At 37.4% G+C, this 17601-nt stretch overlaps 1 protein-coding gene across 1 annotated transcript in view; it reads right to left on the reverse strand.

The window, feature by feature from the left end:
- LOC132133752 (alpha-mannosidase 2-like) overlaps positions 1–17601 on the reverse strand; it is a 64278-nt gene that overhangs the window by 7958 nt on the left and 38719 nt on the right. Inside the window, exons 15-20 of the mRNA XM_059546696.1 lie at positions 17429–17551; positions 15501–15615; positions 13188–13321; positions 8185–8326; positions 6692–6825; positions 2997–3194 (exon numbers count right to left, since the gene is read on the reverse strand). Of these exons, the coding sequence (XP_059402679.1) occupies positions 2997–3194; positions 6692–6825; positions 8185–8326; positions 13188–13321; positions 15501–15615; positions 17429–17551 (846 nt within the window). The remainder of the gene's footprint in view (positions 1–2996; positions 3195–6691; positions 6826–8184; positions 8327–13187; positions 13322–15500; positions 15616–17428; positions 17552–17601) is intronic.

Below are 17601 nucleotides of genomic sequence, written 5' to 3' on the forward strand. Positions count from 1 at the left end.
AACTCGTATAAATTTTACAGTAATATAGAAAAATCCTATGCATACATTTATCTGTGAAGTCGAACTCTGTGACGCCATACAACTTCCCTGTGCAAAGGATCATGGGGACCCGAAAGTTGTACCCTTCGAGATCTTTCATTTAAATTGGCCAGTTTTGAGCCCTTCGTTTAGAACAACCCGTCAATATGGCGGCCATGATTGTTTTCACTCCGAAGTGCCATTCAGAGGGTGATTTACCCAGTTTGAAACGCACCATAAATGTACACTTCACTGGCTCTTCTTCACCCATTTGTTTTGCACATTATACTGACACCTATTGATCTGGATGTACCATGTTTGATTACTAACTGCGGCCCATTTGTATTATTATTGCTGTTGTTACATTATTGGTAACTGGGTCGATTGCATGACACATCTTGTCCTGTGTTTTCATGAGTGAGCCACCCACTGCATTTAGAATTATACAGCTTTTCCTAGAAGACTGATATTTCATTTCACATGTGTGTGCATTTTTTATTTATAATTCAAATTTGTTAAAAATTATGATTCATATCTTTACACATAAAACTTCTTAATACTCTAAAATGATAGGGTGCAACTTTAAATCTTGTGGCTATATATATATATATATATATATATATATATATATATTTTTTTTTTTTTTTTTTTTTTTTTTTAAAGTGTGTAATTTAAGGTTTCCCCAATACACTGTCTTTCTCCATATATGTCCATTCATTGCAAGTTTTTTTTCACAAACTGGAGTGAGAAGAAATTAATTTCTAAGGCAGCACTTCTATTAAATATTTTCTGTCATTATTCATAATAAAATATGCACTTGAATCCATACTTGCCCCTTCATGAACAGTGAAACAGTAAAATATTTATCCATACACCTCTGCCCAGCAGAATCTCTCATCACTCTAAACCCAGAGCACTAGCTTAACAACTGAAATAGTAAATCACTCTGCACAGTCAACAAAGCTCTCACAGCTGAGGTACATTTTTGGTTGTGCAAAAAATAATGAAATATAATCAATATCCTCCATGCTTGAAAAACTTTTTTTTTTTTTTCATTTGCACAAAGGGTGTCCTTGGGTGGATATTTCCAAGACACACAACAAAGGAACTTTCAGGCATTGTTAAATGACTCTATTCTATTTCAGCTACTAAGTGCAGAAAAAGCTCTTCTGCACTTCATCCAACAGTGCTGTCAATCATTTTAATTAATAATCTCATATAGTGGTAGTGAATGCAGCATCCCAATTCAGCAGTTAAAGAGAGTTTTCTGGCTTTCTGATGACCTGTCAGTCATAATTCAAGCAAGAGACAATAAAAACTAGTATGATATAACTAGTAGTCTCTAGTTCTTAGCTTAGCAACATGCTATCATCAAATTCTATTGGAATGTAATGTGCACCTCATGGGAGTAGTGCACTATAATGGTGTGCCCTTGAGAAAAAGTAGTACACTACAGAATACTTTTAAAAGTGTGAACTGAATGTACTGTTTTCTTACACTTAGATGTATATTAACTGCAATTAACTGCAAATGTAAAGTAATTTCAATTGCTATTAAATGCATATAACTGAACTTCAGATTGCTTTTTGACCACTTAAGTTTATATAATCTTTATATGTAATTTCATAATTACTTTTACTCTTTTTTTTCTTTGAAATATAGTTAAAGTGCACTGCCAAATGTACTGACAAGCATTTCTGGTAAACTAAAATGTTGTTAATCACATAATGTTTTATACATAATGTCATATATGATATAATTCTATTGAAACTTTAATGTCATCTATTTAAATGTATTTGTTATTATACCTTTGCAATGATCAAGTTGCAGTTTAGTACATTTAAAATATATTCATTCATTCATTTTAATATCGAATAACACTACAGTTATAATGATAATTAATTACTTTACATGTGCTTTAGTATGTTAGCTAACACATGAAAAAAATTGAAACGTAATGATTTAAAATGTGTAAAACTTGTTGTGAAAGTGTTGTGTCCTTAAAAACATTTGAGTGGCTTTTTATTAAATTAATACTGTATTGCAAGTATACAGTTCTTTTACACATATACTTTGTAAAATGTTGTACACTAAAAGTGTACTTTTCAGTCAATATGAAGACAGCGAGGCAACTCACTACAGTTTGGAATGGATCAATAACACAGTAATGCTGTTTTTGAAAAATACACTAAAATGTGTCATGTCTTTATATTATTATTATTTATTTTTTCCTGTGGTGTCCTCTTTCAATGTTTATGTATCAAAACCCATAAATAAGTCATTATTGGCCAGTGCTGACTTTTTAACTCTCCCATTCTTCAACAGCATCCATGCTAAACAATCCAAGCTGAAATGTGCCACATAAACTGTTCAATTCAGACTGACATGATCAAGAATACTGTTAAAAATACATTTCAGCAGGTCTTTCTGACAGTGGGATTCTTCAGAAAGATACTGCAGAGTGACAGTATTTGTTATTTGTTAAGAATAACTATCCATATCCGTTTCTGAATACCAAATAGGCATTGTTGATATGTTAATGAGGGCAGTCATGTGTTCATATGTTATTTCAATAAATAGTCACTTGGGAGGATTCGAGTTCTTGAAGTTAATGTATATTTTGACAGTACAATTAAATCTTTTATCTCAAAAGATCAAGAAAATTGTGATTCCTCATGATAAGACCCCTTTAAGCATTTAAGCCAGATTGCATTGCATCCTCTCATCCTCTACTGAAATCTCTCAAACGGTCCCATAAGCCCTGTACTGAACACTTTTACCTTTATGCTGTCATGTGTTAACATATTACTGTTCAGCCCTGGGAAATAAGACCCTGAAATATCAATTTGAAGGTCAATATACTTTATGGCCCTCTAAGGAACTGAGCCAGCAGTCCTGTGCTCCCCAATTACTGCCAAAACTGGTTTCTGCTTCCTCTTTCAAATCCTCTAGAAGACACAAACCCAACTGAGGCATACCTTAGACTGGATAGCACGCAGGTTGACCAGATGCATGTCGCAGGGGAAGGAGGCGCTCAGAGGGCTGTAGGGAATCAAGGATGGGGCATCCGAGCGCTGACTGACTGCTATTGAGATGAGGGGATGGTTCAGGTACATGTACGACATGTGACTCAATATAGACGGATAGCTGTATGGTGCAGTCTCCTCACTCTGGGCCTAAAACAGAAAAGTCAGCATTAAATTATAATAGGTTTCAGTCTAAAACAGGAAACTGTGCAAGTGCGTGAATTAGTCTTCTACAACTGAAATGGTCTAGCAGCATTTCCAAGAAAATCTAGCTAAGAAAGTTCAAGTTATTTAAACTACCATCGTATAATACATATATTACATAATGAGGATTCTTACAGCCACAGTAACACAAGAAAGAACATTAAAGCAAGAATGTTCAATGGGACCGCATTGACCAGCATTTCCATATTTGCACTGAATATGTTTCTGGTCTAAGTAGACAGTAACCTACAGGGCCCGTATTCATAAAGATTCTAAGAATCCTCTCAGAAAACTCTTCATTTCTCTTAAAAACTTTTACGTAGGAGTCTTAGCTTAAGAGCGATTCGGGACCGATCTGAGAGCAAAAGACAAAAACTTTCATCTTAGTGAGGAGGCGGGGTTGACCCCGTTGCTATGTATGACACAATCTTTTGAAGACTGTGATTGGTTGGTTGTCCAAGAAGGAAAAAAAAGAGTGATTTTAAGTATAGGGTCTATTCTAATTCTCACTTTGAATGTACATGCGTAATTTTTCCTATTTGACCGTTCTCTCTCTCACACACACACATACACAAACACACATTATATGTGTGTATAGAAATCCTTTTTTATTTACCATACTTTTAATTTCCTATAAGGTATTTGATTGTAATTGGAAAGAGTGGAACAACTTTTATCATTCTTAGCCAGTGATTGCTGTCCTATTTAAGTGGCGGTTTGAATGTTGGTTTTAATGTATCAAACATGGAATCAAAACCAAGAAGGGCGAGAAAGCCAAACTGGACAGAGGAACAGTGTTTACTGTTAGCCCAGTTAGTGGATGAACACAAGGCCATTCTTAAAGGAAAATTTGGGTCAGGTGTCACAGCAAGGGACAAGCAGCAGACATGGGAGCGTATAGCACAAACTATTAACGGTTCATTCCCCCTGCTTGTGCGCCCCTATAAGCCTGCTATATTCATAAATGCAGTTTTCTGAGCCTGCGAGGTGGGAATGTCCAGTGGAAACGAAATTAACTGCGACACAATAAGATGTTCTGAAAGTGCTGTAATTGTTTGTGTGATCACTCTGCTCAAATATCGTAATGTAGTGATTAATTTCTGGCGCTATGGCATTTCTGCAGTGTGTCGGAGATGTTAGCACTTCTCTAATAAGATCAGTCACAAACATGATCCCGGCACGATCTAATCTATAGCGTCTTATTAACTCACTGTCATCCATTGTCTGCAACACATTTCTTCTGCCTCTTTGTCTTTCTGCCATTTTCTCCTCTGCTAAAGAAACTCTTAAGCCTCTTAAAAGTCCTTGACTGAGCTCCTAACAAGTTTGACCTTAAGATCTCTTTTAAGGGTTAAGATGCTTTCTTAATTACTTTTTTCTTTACTAGGATTTTTTCCTTAATTTTAAGAGTAAACACCCACATTTCCAAGAATTTTCTTAGAATTTTGTCACTAGGAGCTACTTTTTGCATTAAGATTCTTTATGAATACGGGCCCAGGTTATTTTGTTAACACAACTGGGTGGGTGGGGATGGGTGCAGGTTAAGGTGGTCAAGCCGGTTATTACAACATTAGAAACTGGGAGATGGATTGTTGTTGCTCCACAGTGTCCACGAGTTGGCAGTCCATCTGTTTAACCATCTCTTAATGACCATAAATGACAAGCTTGGACCCACTATCAAGGCCCTGATATCAGATATAGAACGAATTGATGTGACGTAATTTTGAACAAAATCCAGCCAAAACTAAGGTTTACATGACATAAATAAAGTGCCATGTAAATACATGTGGCGTGACTTCACGGGATTGCTCGTGCAAACATGCGCATGTTGTTATGAACAGATGGTTTTTATAAACAAAACTGTTTGTGGTTTATTTTGTTACTGAGAGGAAAGCTCACAGCACATATTTACATATTCATAGTGGGTGGCGTCCGGATGTTCGCTAATTACCGCTGCTCACGTATTTCAAACTACGTTTTACCCCTAAACGGAGAACGAAAAGGAACTTCGTTTTGAGTATATCGGGGCCTTCAGTCCTGTAAAGAAGCTACCTGACAGTAAAGACATTTAAATAATGTCTTTTTTTATATTACTGTTTTTACTGTAATTCTTTTGATTTTGAGCATAAGTGACTTTTCAAAAGTATTTCAAAAATCTTACTGACCACAAACTTTTGAACAGTAGTCCTTTTTCTATCATTCAAAACTAAAAGCAGGCCTTTTAAATTCTACATATGAATTTAGGCATCATAGCATTATGATGAACAGTATGAAAAATGTATATTCTTTTTTAAATTGATAATAATTACATTTAACAATATTATTAAAAAGTGTTTTGAAGGATTAAGTGAGTGTTAGATGATGGCAAAAGTAATCTAAATATAAAAACAGGGGAAATTAACGTGCAATAAAACATGCAATATTTACAATTTAATGGGTCATATGATGCGATTTCAATTTTTCCTTTCTCTTTGGAGTGTCACGAGCTCTTAACACTCGTCCACACCCTCCTAAAACGACTCATTCTAACACAGCCCCACATGTCTACATCACGATGAAGGAAGATTTGCATAACGCAGCCCAAAAGTTCATGCAAAGAAAGAAGGTGTAACTTTTATTCTCGAAACTGCTGCCAGCGTCATGTTGTGAGAAGCTGTGTGTTTCATTGTGAAAGCGAAACTACTTTGTTTGGCCTTCCTAAAGAAGACACAACTAAGAATCAGTGGTTAAGTTGTATTTACAACACTGTTCCAGAACTGTTCAACCCAACGAGGGCATGAGGACTGGAATTTACAACCTCTGGTATTATCATTACAATCCGTACTTATGTCCCCACTGGATGCAACAAATACCTAATTTATAATGCTCCGGGACACACAGCATCACAGTATAGTGAGGGGCATAACATTTCTGTCACACGCTTGAGGTATTCAGCCAATCACAATGCACTGGACAGCTGGCCTATCACAGCACACCTCACTTTTCAGAATGATGAGCTTTGTAAAAATTGACGCGTTTTAGAAAGGCAAGGCACAGAGGAGAAACAATAATGTACAGTATGTGGAAAATGTGTTTTTTGAAACTAGAATGAGCATGAACCCCTTTCATTACACCAAATAATGTTCTTTTTAGCAACATCATATGACCTCTTGAAATATCCACAAGCCTTCCTGTAGCTTGAACAGTAGAGCACAGAGCTAGGAACACCATGGTCATGGGTACATGTAACTTACATCCAATAATCAGCTAATAAAGGTCTTTTTTTACCAAATATGGTGTTCCATACACACAATCTATGCTTAATTGAGTTTCATTGTGCTTAACTGTATCAGTCTCAGCAGGGAACTTCCAAAATTCCAAAAATCCAGACACTGATAGCAAGTGGTCATTAATGGATGTATGTTTTTTGCTTCTTTAGCTCAATCATTTTACATCCTGATTACCTCCTCCGCAGAGCTCCTCTTCTCCAGCAGTAGGCGGAAGGAGTTGGCAGTGATCTTATTGTCCAGCACTCCCTGACCTAAGCCTCGATTATCATCCTGATTGAGCCTGCGGTCCATAATCACCTCCAGCTGACCTGTTGAGTCCACAGCAATGAGCTTCATTAAGATGTCACACATACTTCACCACAAGACCCACTGATGCATCCAATGGACATGCATAAATCATCTGTTCCATAGACCATGAGACCATAGAGCCCGCTGTTTGAGCACCAAACAAATACATCATCTTTTACAAAACAACCTGACAAAACCACACTTGACAGATTGTATTATGACCAAAAGCACTTTACATTCAACTTTGGAGTGTTCTTCACCAGCAATTCACCTACACCTGTAGACCTGCCAGAGTGAAGTGAGGCCGTATCTTTTCAAACAAAAACCCAAGAATAGCAGTTCTGATGCTCAGTGATGTGTCTAAATGGAAAGCTGTGAAATTATTTGCTTACGGCTTTGTTACTGATGCAGCATTAAGTTGGCATGTGGTATTTATAATGAAGTTAGAGGGACATTCTTATTATAAAGATCATTTTATATGTCAGAATGTCTTAATATTTGGTTTGACTTTAATAACAGCAGTTTGTTGTAAAATCTGTTGATCATGTTCTCCAGCATGACTTGAGAATGATCCAAAGAGGATGATATTAAAAATCTATACAATTTAAGAAATAAGAAATATAATACAACACTAAGAACTAAAGCCAATAGTTTTTTGGGGGGTTCAGTGCCAAATCAATGTTGTGATGCTTAAGTGAAATTAATATACATTATAATGTAGACTAACGTTTAAAAGGTTGGGGTTTTTGGAAAAAATATCTAATGCTCATTAAGGCTGCATTTATTTGATCAAAAAACAGTAAAAACAGTACAATTTAAAATAACTGTTTTCTATTTCATTACATTTTTAAATATTATGTATTCTTGTGACGCAAAGCAGAATTTTCTGCATCATTACTGCAGTCTTCAGTGTCACAAGATTTTTTAGAAACCATTCTAATACGCTGATTTGGTGCTCAAGAAACATTTCTTATTATTATCCATATTTTTGTATAAAAACCATGATTTTTTTTTCAGGATTCTTTGATGAATAGAAAGTTCAAAAGAACAGCATTTATTTGACACAGAAATCTTATGTAACATTATAAATATATTTCCTGTCACTTTTGATCAATCTAATGCATCCTTCCTGAATAAATAGCAGAATAGTTGAGATGATAAAATTCCTATATCTGAGTTCACATGGTCAATAAGACAAATATGTTTATTTGATCAGTGTCCAAATAATGCTGAATCATTATTAATTAAACTAATTGCAGAATCTGGAATTCTTTGTCTTGTTAATTTTAGATAATAACTTTTTTTTATTTCCAGGTTTATTTCAGATTTTCAAATCCAGATCCAAGACCTACAGGACTTAGAATTGAGTTCAAACTGACCGCTCTTGAGGCTGGCTGCTCCAAGTGACTGTGCGGTGAGCAGAGAGAGTCTGGCGCTGGAGTCCTGCAGGTAAACCATGCTGGTCATGGGGTAGAAGTTTGCCTGCAGGGGGAGCTTAGCCATGGTTTTCCTCGGCTGCACCTGTAAAAACAGCCCATGGCATTTTTAACACTGCAGGGAGGAAAAGCTCAAAATTCCCCATGTTCAGAGCCCTGCAAACACTGAGTGTGGGCATGTGGAGACACTTATCTGAAGGAAAAAACACTGTCAAACTGATGAGCTTTGATATGTGTGTGTGTGTGTTATTGTGACTTGGAGGAAAAATGGATTGAATATTTCACAGTTTTTATTCATGAGGCATTTGTTTTGTGAAGTCAGTTAATTAGTTTGGACCGAAGAAAAGCACTTAATCCTGGCCAAGGCCAGAGAGACATCATAAGCTAATTAAATGCCACGCTAATACTCCAATGTGTTAAAAAAAAAAAATGAGTGATTTAAACTGACACTTGTTTGTTTTGGTCAGGCCTAGAGCACACTCTAAACTCTTTTTTGATTAATTGTCGAAATAATGAAAAACAAAAAAACTGACATCTTCATTACGCCATCCAGAAACAACTAGGCATTTTGACACTATCAACCGAAATACAACAAGACAAGTCAAAACAATCACTTCAAATAAATTAACTAACTCCTTTGTTGATTAGTGTTACTTGTCAGTAAACAGAATTAGTCCAGCTATCCTTTTGTATTCCCACCTTGAGATCATATTTAGCGAACTCCTGCAACAACATGCTTCTGGTCATTAAAGTTTTTCACTTTCATTCAGAGACTGATGAAAATGTGGTTTCATCAGATCTGATGTGTGTGAAAAGGCCATAACAGCAGCATCCGTTCATGTTCTTGTGGTTCAATTAATTATAGAAAAAAAAATAGATTATTCTTTTACAATATTTGTTTACAGCAGTCATGTTGTTGGTACCCAATCGGACATTTCACAGAAGGAAAAAAAAGTGTTTATATTATAGACAGTATATTTAAAATAGAAGTCTTTGTAACATTATAAATCTGAACAATTTAATGCATCCTAGCTGAATAAAAGTATTAATTTGTAACAAAAAAATCTCACTGACCCCAAACTTTTTAAAGGTATTGTATATTCTGGTAAATTTGCTATCGTATTTGGCTTTCTTTTCTTAAAAAGTAACAAGAAAAACTTATTTCTGGCAAGAAATAAAAATAATTTAAAAAATGCAATTTAGAAACTTGAGTGACGGTGTGACATTGATAGTGCAGGTGACAATTCCTGTGTCGACTCACTTATAGTGCAGACGTGATGTGATTTGAAGCCATTTGCATTTTGATAGGAGGAAAACTTTTTCAAATTACTTTATCAGTTATTTAATGAAGAAATATGAATTGTACCTCCACTAAAGCATTATAATTATTTCACCCGCACGGACAGATACTAAGACGGTTTCGCTGCATGCCTGCCAAACCTCTCACGGCAGGCGCGTCATCAGCTTGAGATCAGTTTTATGAGATTTGCCTTTTTAGAGACTGCTGATCAATCATCCCAAAGCGATTATCGGCAGATTGTGATCAGTAGCCGATCAATCTCAGCACCCCTATAAAATAGAGTTCGTTCATTGCTATAGCAAACAGACATCGGGCGCGTTTTCCTTCAAAATCATCATTCGCAGATGGAGAGGAATAGTTAAATATTATAGCATTTTATTTTATGAAAATGAGAGAAGTGTAAGAGAAGTGATCTTGCACTCAACGAACTTAAAGGGTTAGTTCACCGAAAAATGAAAATTGTGTCACTAATAACTCACCCTCATGTCGTTCCAAACCCATAAGACCTCCGTTTATCTTCGGAGCACGGTTTAAGATATTTTAGATTTAGTTCCGGGTCTGTTGTGAGCGCGTTCACAACACTGCGCGAACGAATCATTCGATTTAACCGGTTCTTCTTGAACCAGTTCACCAAATCGAACTGAATCGTTTGAAGCGGTTTGCGTCTCCAATAAGCATTAATCCATAAATGACTTAAGCTGTTAACTTTTTAAACGTGGCTGACACTCACTCAGCTCACAAGAGTGGGGGAGATTCACAAAGAGTGGACTGCAGCTGGAGTCAGTGCTTCAAGAACCACTACGCACAGATGTATGCAAGACATGGGTTTCAGCTGTCGCATTCCTTGTGTCAAGCCACTTTTGAACAACAGACAGCGTCAGAAGCGTCTCGCTTCAAAAAGGACTGGACTGCTGCTGAGTGGTCCAAAGTTATGTTCTCTGATGAAAGCAAATTTTGCATTTCCTTTGGAAAACAGGGTCCCAGAGTCTGGAGGAAGAGAGGAGAAGCACACAATCCACGTTGCTTGGGGTCCAGTATAAAGTTTCCACAGTCAGTGATGGTTTGTGGTGCCATGTCATCTGCTGGTGTTGGTCCACTGTGTTTTCTGAGGTCCAAGGTCAACACAGCCGTATACCAGGAAGTTTTAGAGCACTTCAGGCTTCCTGCTGCTGACCAACTTTATGGAGATGCAGATTTCATTTTCCAACAGGACTTGGCACCTGCACACAGTTGGCACCAAGCTACCAGTACCTGGTTTAAGGACCATGGTATCCCTGTTCTTAATTGGCCAGCAAACTCACCTGAAAATCTATGGGGTATTGTGAAAAGGAAGATGCGATATGCCAGACCCAACAATGCAGAAGAGCTGAAGGCCACTATCAGAGCAACCTGGGCTATGATAACACCTGAGCAGTGCCACAGACTGATCAACTCCATGCCACGCCGCATTGCAGCAGTAATTCAGTCAAAAGGAGCCCCAACTAAGTATTGAGTGCTGTACATGCTCATACTTTTCATGTTCATACTTTTCAGTTGGCCAAGATTTCTCAAAATCCTTTCTTTGTATTGTAATATTCTAATTTTCTGAGATACTGAATTTGTGATTTTCCTTAGTTGTCAGTTATAATCATCAAAATTAAAAGAAATAAACATTTGAAATATATTAGTCTGTGTGTAATGAATGAATATAATATACAAGTTTCACTTTTTTAATGGAATTAGTGAAATAAATCAACTTTTTGTTGATATTCTAATTATATGACCAGCATCTGTATGTATATATATATATATATATATATATTGACCCAAAGATTTACAGACTTACACTATAGGAACACCCCAGTTGTGACCATAGCACCAATGACACCTTGTCTGCTAATCATGGAAGACCAATCACTGCAGCAATCAGTCCCGCCTCCCTGTATATAAACCGTTTTACTGTTACATGATGGCCTCTACAACCCAGTGCGAGAGGCATTGATGGGAGACAGGCTTTCCCTTAACAGTGTCAGCCCCACGAAGTATAAAGCTGATTGCTTTTGCGAAGTGCCCCGTTTCTTTGTACATGCATTTTTAGAGTCCACACAGGACATAAACAGTGTATCTCCTCCTCCTCTGGACATGAAAAAGGTGGTGGATGGAAATCCATCAGTTCCACCAACTGACCTGAACCAGCATGATTGAATACTTCAGGCATAAATGCTGGGTTATTTCTAAAAGTTACTTTTTGACCACCTGGATCTTACATCAAATATGAGGAGTGAACTAATAATGGGTGCAGTTCACTCACCCTTTTAGCTGTAGAAAGTGTGAGTAACAGATAGGTCTTTAAAGAAAGCAGCTTTAAGGAGATCCTCTCAATGGGCTTGAACAGGATTTTGAGAGTTCGTTCAGGAAAAATCCAAGGGCGTGATCAGTGGTTTCGATAAATGCCGCGCTCCTCTCATGAATCGGCAGACGAGAGGATCCTGGCCTAGTGGGCTAGATCATCCACACCCAATGGTGCTTCATCACCCGCTAGAGAGAAGAACATTACTGGAGGTTTTACAGTGGGTCTGTAGACCCAGTCTATAGTGGATAAAACCCCGGGATTGATTGCGCATGCACAACAGTTCATTACTTGAGCACCAAGAGGGCCTTTCCCATCATGCAGCAAACTCTAATGGCAAAGAGGGGAACTTCGCCCCAGTAAAGGGAGTTACAGTCATATTAGTTTGGTTTGATTTTTTGTGAATCTTTTTCATCCCACTCTGCACCCTTAGCCCTTGGCTAGAGAACTTTTTATTTGTGTTGGAATGCTTATGAACTTTTGGTATTCCTCTCTCAGAACTGTTGGTAGTGGGGGAGTCAATGTTTTAAGGGGCACTTGATGAACAGGCCACACTCCTGCACACATCTGACACTGAACAGTCTGCGAGAACAATTTTTGTATTTGAATTCCTCACAGGAAGGAGATGTGAAATGTTCTGTAGGGATGAGACAGAGAAACTCTGAGTGCTGTCTCCTATCCCTTCCTGAAGCTGAACTGATTTCTCAGGTAGACCACCTCTTCTGGCTACACTGGGGGTAAGCTGAACAATGTTTTGCTGCTGTGGTTATGTAAGATGGTTTTGATTTCACGAACCCGGGTTTCATCTGTACGACCACAATTCCCAATTGTTTCGGTGGGATGGGACGGGAAAGCTGATACACAAGAGGGACTGCAGTCACTCAAAGAACATATGGAAATATAGCGTCTGGGGTGTTACCTTGTGGCTTTGTCTGTGAACTGTTGAACAATAATTTTATAAGTCTGCTGAGGACAGCTTTCGAAATCTTTCACAGGGAAGAGAGCAAGAATGACAAAACGGCAGGTTGCTCGGTTTATATAGAGGGAGGTGGGACTCCCTGATCACTGCAGCGATTGGTCTGCTGTGATTGGCAGACGCAGTATCATTGGTGCGTTCGCAATCGGTCATGCCTGGGGCATTCCTATAGTGAGATACCAAGCGAATGTTAGAAAGAGAACCACAGATTCCCCTGACGAGCCCCGACCGATACTCCCTTGCCTTTATAACGCACACTTGCATATAAACAGTGTAAACTTTATTGTGTATGTGGGAGTCAAGGAGAGAGAGAAAAAAAAAAGAATATACTGATGTCAAACCTGGTAGCCATTGAGGTCGGTAAAGAATCGATCCTTGCTGTTCAGATCTGAAGTTATCCTCATTGCAATTTCACGGTTGATTTCGCCTCTTATATCTACAGTGTTACAGATCTCAACAGACTGACCCTCTACACCTATGAGAAAGAGAGAAAGAGGGGGGTCAAAATGGACAATTGAGCACAGTCAACAGAAGAGGATTGGATATCCGTTTCCTCCACTTCCATACTACAATTTCTGTATCGACACTCACATAGCATCAACTGTATCTGTATTTAAAGGAACAGTTCACAAAAATATCATTCTAATGTTGCTTTAACCTGTTCACTGTTATTGTTTCTGTGGAACACTTATATTTTAGCAATTTTTTGAAGTGATTGTTTGTATACTGAATATACTTTCAGTAATTTAGCAAGGACCACTAAAGACCACTTTTCTTATAGACCAATAAGTGTCATCAGGCTGATGATGCACAAAGCAACATCTCATTTACTGTTTGGTGCACAATCACATACAAACTGCCAGAATACTACAAACTGTACATTTGCCAACAGCAAACGACTGCTTTCCTTTTTTAACTTGAACTTGTTCCTGGCTTCAGTTGAATTTGAGCAAATAAATTTTCAGAGTACGGTGAAAATAAGTAAACACTCCTTCATGCTAAATGTGCAATTTGAATTGGACTAATTGAGCCTTTGGGAATAAAACAGTGCAAGAGACAAATATGTTTGGTTTCCTTTAATTAAAATAAAACCCCTTAAGGTGGAAGAACATGCTCTATATAGCAGCACAACCACAAAAACAAGGTTATGCTTTTATGGAGTACGATAGCTTGGAAAGTTTTCAACATGAGCATGTCCTCATTAGCTCATAGTGAGATGGTAACCATCACTGACACTATTGCTCATGCTTTGAGTTGATGATTTGAACAAACACCTAAACATTTACATTTTGTTTTTCCAACAGTCATAAATGATGCCACAAATTGTGTGTCTTGTTAATTACTTTTCGATTTAGGTGGAAAAGTTCTAGATTTATACCAAGGACCTGAAACATCTCTAGAGACCAGAATATCATAGAGACTTGGGCTCTTTTGACTTGAGCAACAGCATAACAATCACCCAGAACACCTAGCAATCAGACAGAAAAACAAAAACTAAAAACTACTCAAAATACCTCAGATATAAGATAAAACACTATTGCAACCGCCTGACAGGAACAGTTCTCTCAAAAATGCAATTCTGTATTTATTAACAGCACTGTTCAAAAGTTTAGGGTCATGAAGAAATTATAAATACTTTCATTTAGCATAGACACACTGATCAAAAGTCAAAGACAGTCAAATAAATTTTTTATTTTATCAAAGCATCCTGAAAAAAATGTATCATTTTTAAACTTGAAAGCTTCATTTGCCATTTGTTGTAATGACGTGGAAAAGAGAAACCAGTACAAGCTTTAGAATTTCTCCTTTTGTGTTCATAATGTCAGAGATAACTACCTTGTGTGTGAGTTGAACGTCCCTCTCCTTAAGCTTTGCATACTAAATTTCAGTTTGAACTCAAGGGAATAACCCACAAGATGTTTTGCCTCATTCTTTTCTTTTCTTTGGACAAAAAACAAACATCACTGGGGGAAAGGTCCCTAAGGCTCATGTGACTGCCCTGCTCTTTCAAAAACACTGATGTATGTTATCTCACCCACCCATAAGGGTTCACTAACAGACTGTCCAACCCCCGGTGCTCTTGATAAGAAAGTCTTTCTGAATGCATGTCATGCTTTCACAAAATGATCCCATTTTAGCACACCAGTAAATATTTGTTGGACTGTCTTTTGATATCAAACTTCGTTTCGATGTTGATTAAATATTGTAACTTATTAGTGTAATACACTGTCTTTTTTAGACATTAAAGATTGCACAGTTTGTTATAGCTTGTGGAACATTAAAAAGCTTACCTTTAAAAACAATAACTGAGCTAGAAAATAAAAAAGCTTTGTACAGCATCCAGTAAAACATGTTGTACTAGACAAGTCGTTATAGTTATGTGAATAAAAGGCTCTCTTAATAAAGATTACTTGGAAAAGAAAAGGAATTTCTGGGGGTCAATCAACCAGAGGTTTTCTGAGGTTACACTGCTACCCTCCCACCATCGATTTTTGGCACTAACAAAAACTCAAAAGTGGCTTAATTATACAGGACTTCCGTCGAACTTGAAAATGTAATTTTGCAAATCCCTAGTGTAAATATTTGATTTGCATGCTGTAAATAGTGATGACTGCAAGCAGTGCAGGTGTTGAGTGTTTGCTGGGCTCTCTTACCGTGGATGTTGTAAAGCCGAAGAGTGTGTGTGATGTGCGTGAAGGTAGTGGTGACTTCAGAAAACAGCGGTCCTTTAGTGACTCGTACCACCGGTGGCTGAGAGGGAGAGTAAATCTGTGTGAGAGAGAAAAACAAAATCAATGTGAATCAAATCAAACTCATAAAATCCCCTTAGAGCAGAGCTACCAAAGACACTGCATGACAAAACTGTCTAATGTCCTGATGAAAGAGAGAGTTTAGCTCTTATGAGGTTTCCCAGTATTGGAGTGGAAAGCAGATATAGCTGTGAGCAGTGACTGTTATATTTAGAACTCCAATCAGCTAAATAACAGAAATTTGAGTGAAACTATATAAAAATATGTTCCAGCAAACTTTCATGATAATTATTTGTTTGCCTCAAATTAACCACAAGCCTGCTGCAGTTTTTAGAGGAGTGGTTAATATATATATAATACCCATTTTTGTTGCTTTTCTTGTTATTAAATTAAAATCTTGTAATTATGAAAAATGGCTCTTAAGTGACTCTTTTGGGGGGGGGGGGGTATAATTATAAAATTACCTAAACATTTGATCATGAAGTGCATTTTTAGTTTTTACAAAGGAGCAATGGCTTACACGCAGCACAAGCCTGATTTTGAGAGCTGTTATGTGAGGCGGACTTATGTGTGCGTGCTTTGAGTGTGCATGAGCGCACCATATCTAGAAGAGTGCTCGAGTGTTGAATGGTTAAAACACTGGCAAGACTTGAAAAGAAACTTTAAAGTAACTTTAGTGACGATGCGACACATCTGGGCATTTTGAGAGGGAAAGAGAGAGTGCGGTGATTCACTTGCACTGTTTGTGAAATTATGACTCACAGAAAGTTTTCAAATTACTTTGTGAGTTATTTAATAAAGAAATATGAATTGTACTTCAGCTTCAGTATTATAATTATTTTACCCACGCCGGACAGAGATGTAGATGATGCTGCAGCATCCCATGCCAAACCTCTCACGGCAGGTATGTCGTCAGCTTGAGATAGGTTTATGAAATTGGTGTTTAAAGGAACACTCGGCTCATTTTTTAACTCCCCTAGAGTTAAACAGTTGAGTTTTACTGTTTTCAAATCCTTTTAGCTGATCTCCTGTTCTGGCGGTAGCACTTTTAGTTTAGCTTAGCATAGATCATAGAATCTGATTAGACCGTTAGCATCTCATTCAAAAATGACCAAAGAGTTTCTATATCTTTCCTATTTAAAACTTGACTCTTCTCTAGTTACATCGTGTACTAAATTTAAATGAAGAAATATTAAAAATTAAAAATGAAGATACAGCTGGGTACTATACTCTCATTCCGGCGTAATAATTAAGGAACTTTGCTATGATATAATGCAGCGCCTGAAAATTGTCCCCAGCAACTCTGCTATTGCTGAAACTACACAAACCCAGCCATATTGGCCTAGGAAATCCCAACTTTTCATTTTCTGTAGCTCTTAGTACAGTACTAAGAGCAGTGTGAAGCTTTAAATAGAAAAAATATAGAAACTCTTTGGTCATTTTTGAGCGAGATGCTAACGGTCTAATCAGATTCAATGATCTATGCTAAGCTAAGCTAAAAGTGCCACAGTGAATGGATTCGAAAACAGTAAAACTCAACTGTTTAACTCTAGCGGGGTTGGAAAATGAGTCTATTTTCAAAAAATGTGTTGAGTTCCTTTAAAGAGACCGCTGATCAAACTTCCCAAAGTGATTATCGGCTGATAGCGATTGGTAGCCGATCCATCAGAGCACCCCTACTGTCTATTGATTTTCTGTTTCTCTCTACTACTGTTTATAAATAAAATGTAGGAAAATATTCACTCGGAAAGAAAGAAAGAAAGAATAAGAATAACAATACTACTGGGCAAGACATGGAATATTTGATTAATCTAAGAAAAAATAATTTTTACTGTTGCTTCTTTGTCAGGCAGGAACAGGTAGGCGCCGCTCTTGTCTTTATTGCTGGTGGTGCCATACCAAACAAACTCCACCTTCACCAGATACTCAGAGTCATCCTCCTTCACCCTCATTTTCTGTAAACAAGAGATGTTCTCTGGACATTTCAGAGTCATTCCTAAATGTA

This window comes from Carassius carassius, chromosome 4 (genome assembly GCF_963082965.1).
Source record: "Carassius carassius chromosome 4, fCarCar2.1, whole genome shotgun sequence".
In the NCBI taxonomy this organism is placed as follows: Eukaryota; Metazoa; Chordata; class Actinopteri; order Cypriniformes; family Cyprinidae; genus Carassius; species Carassius carassius.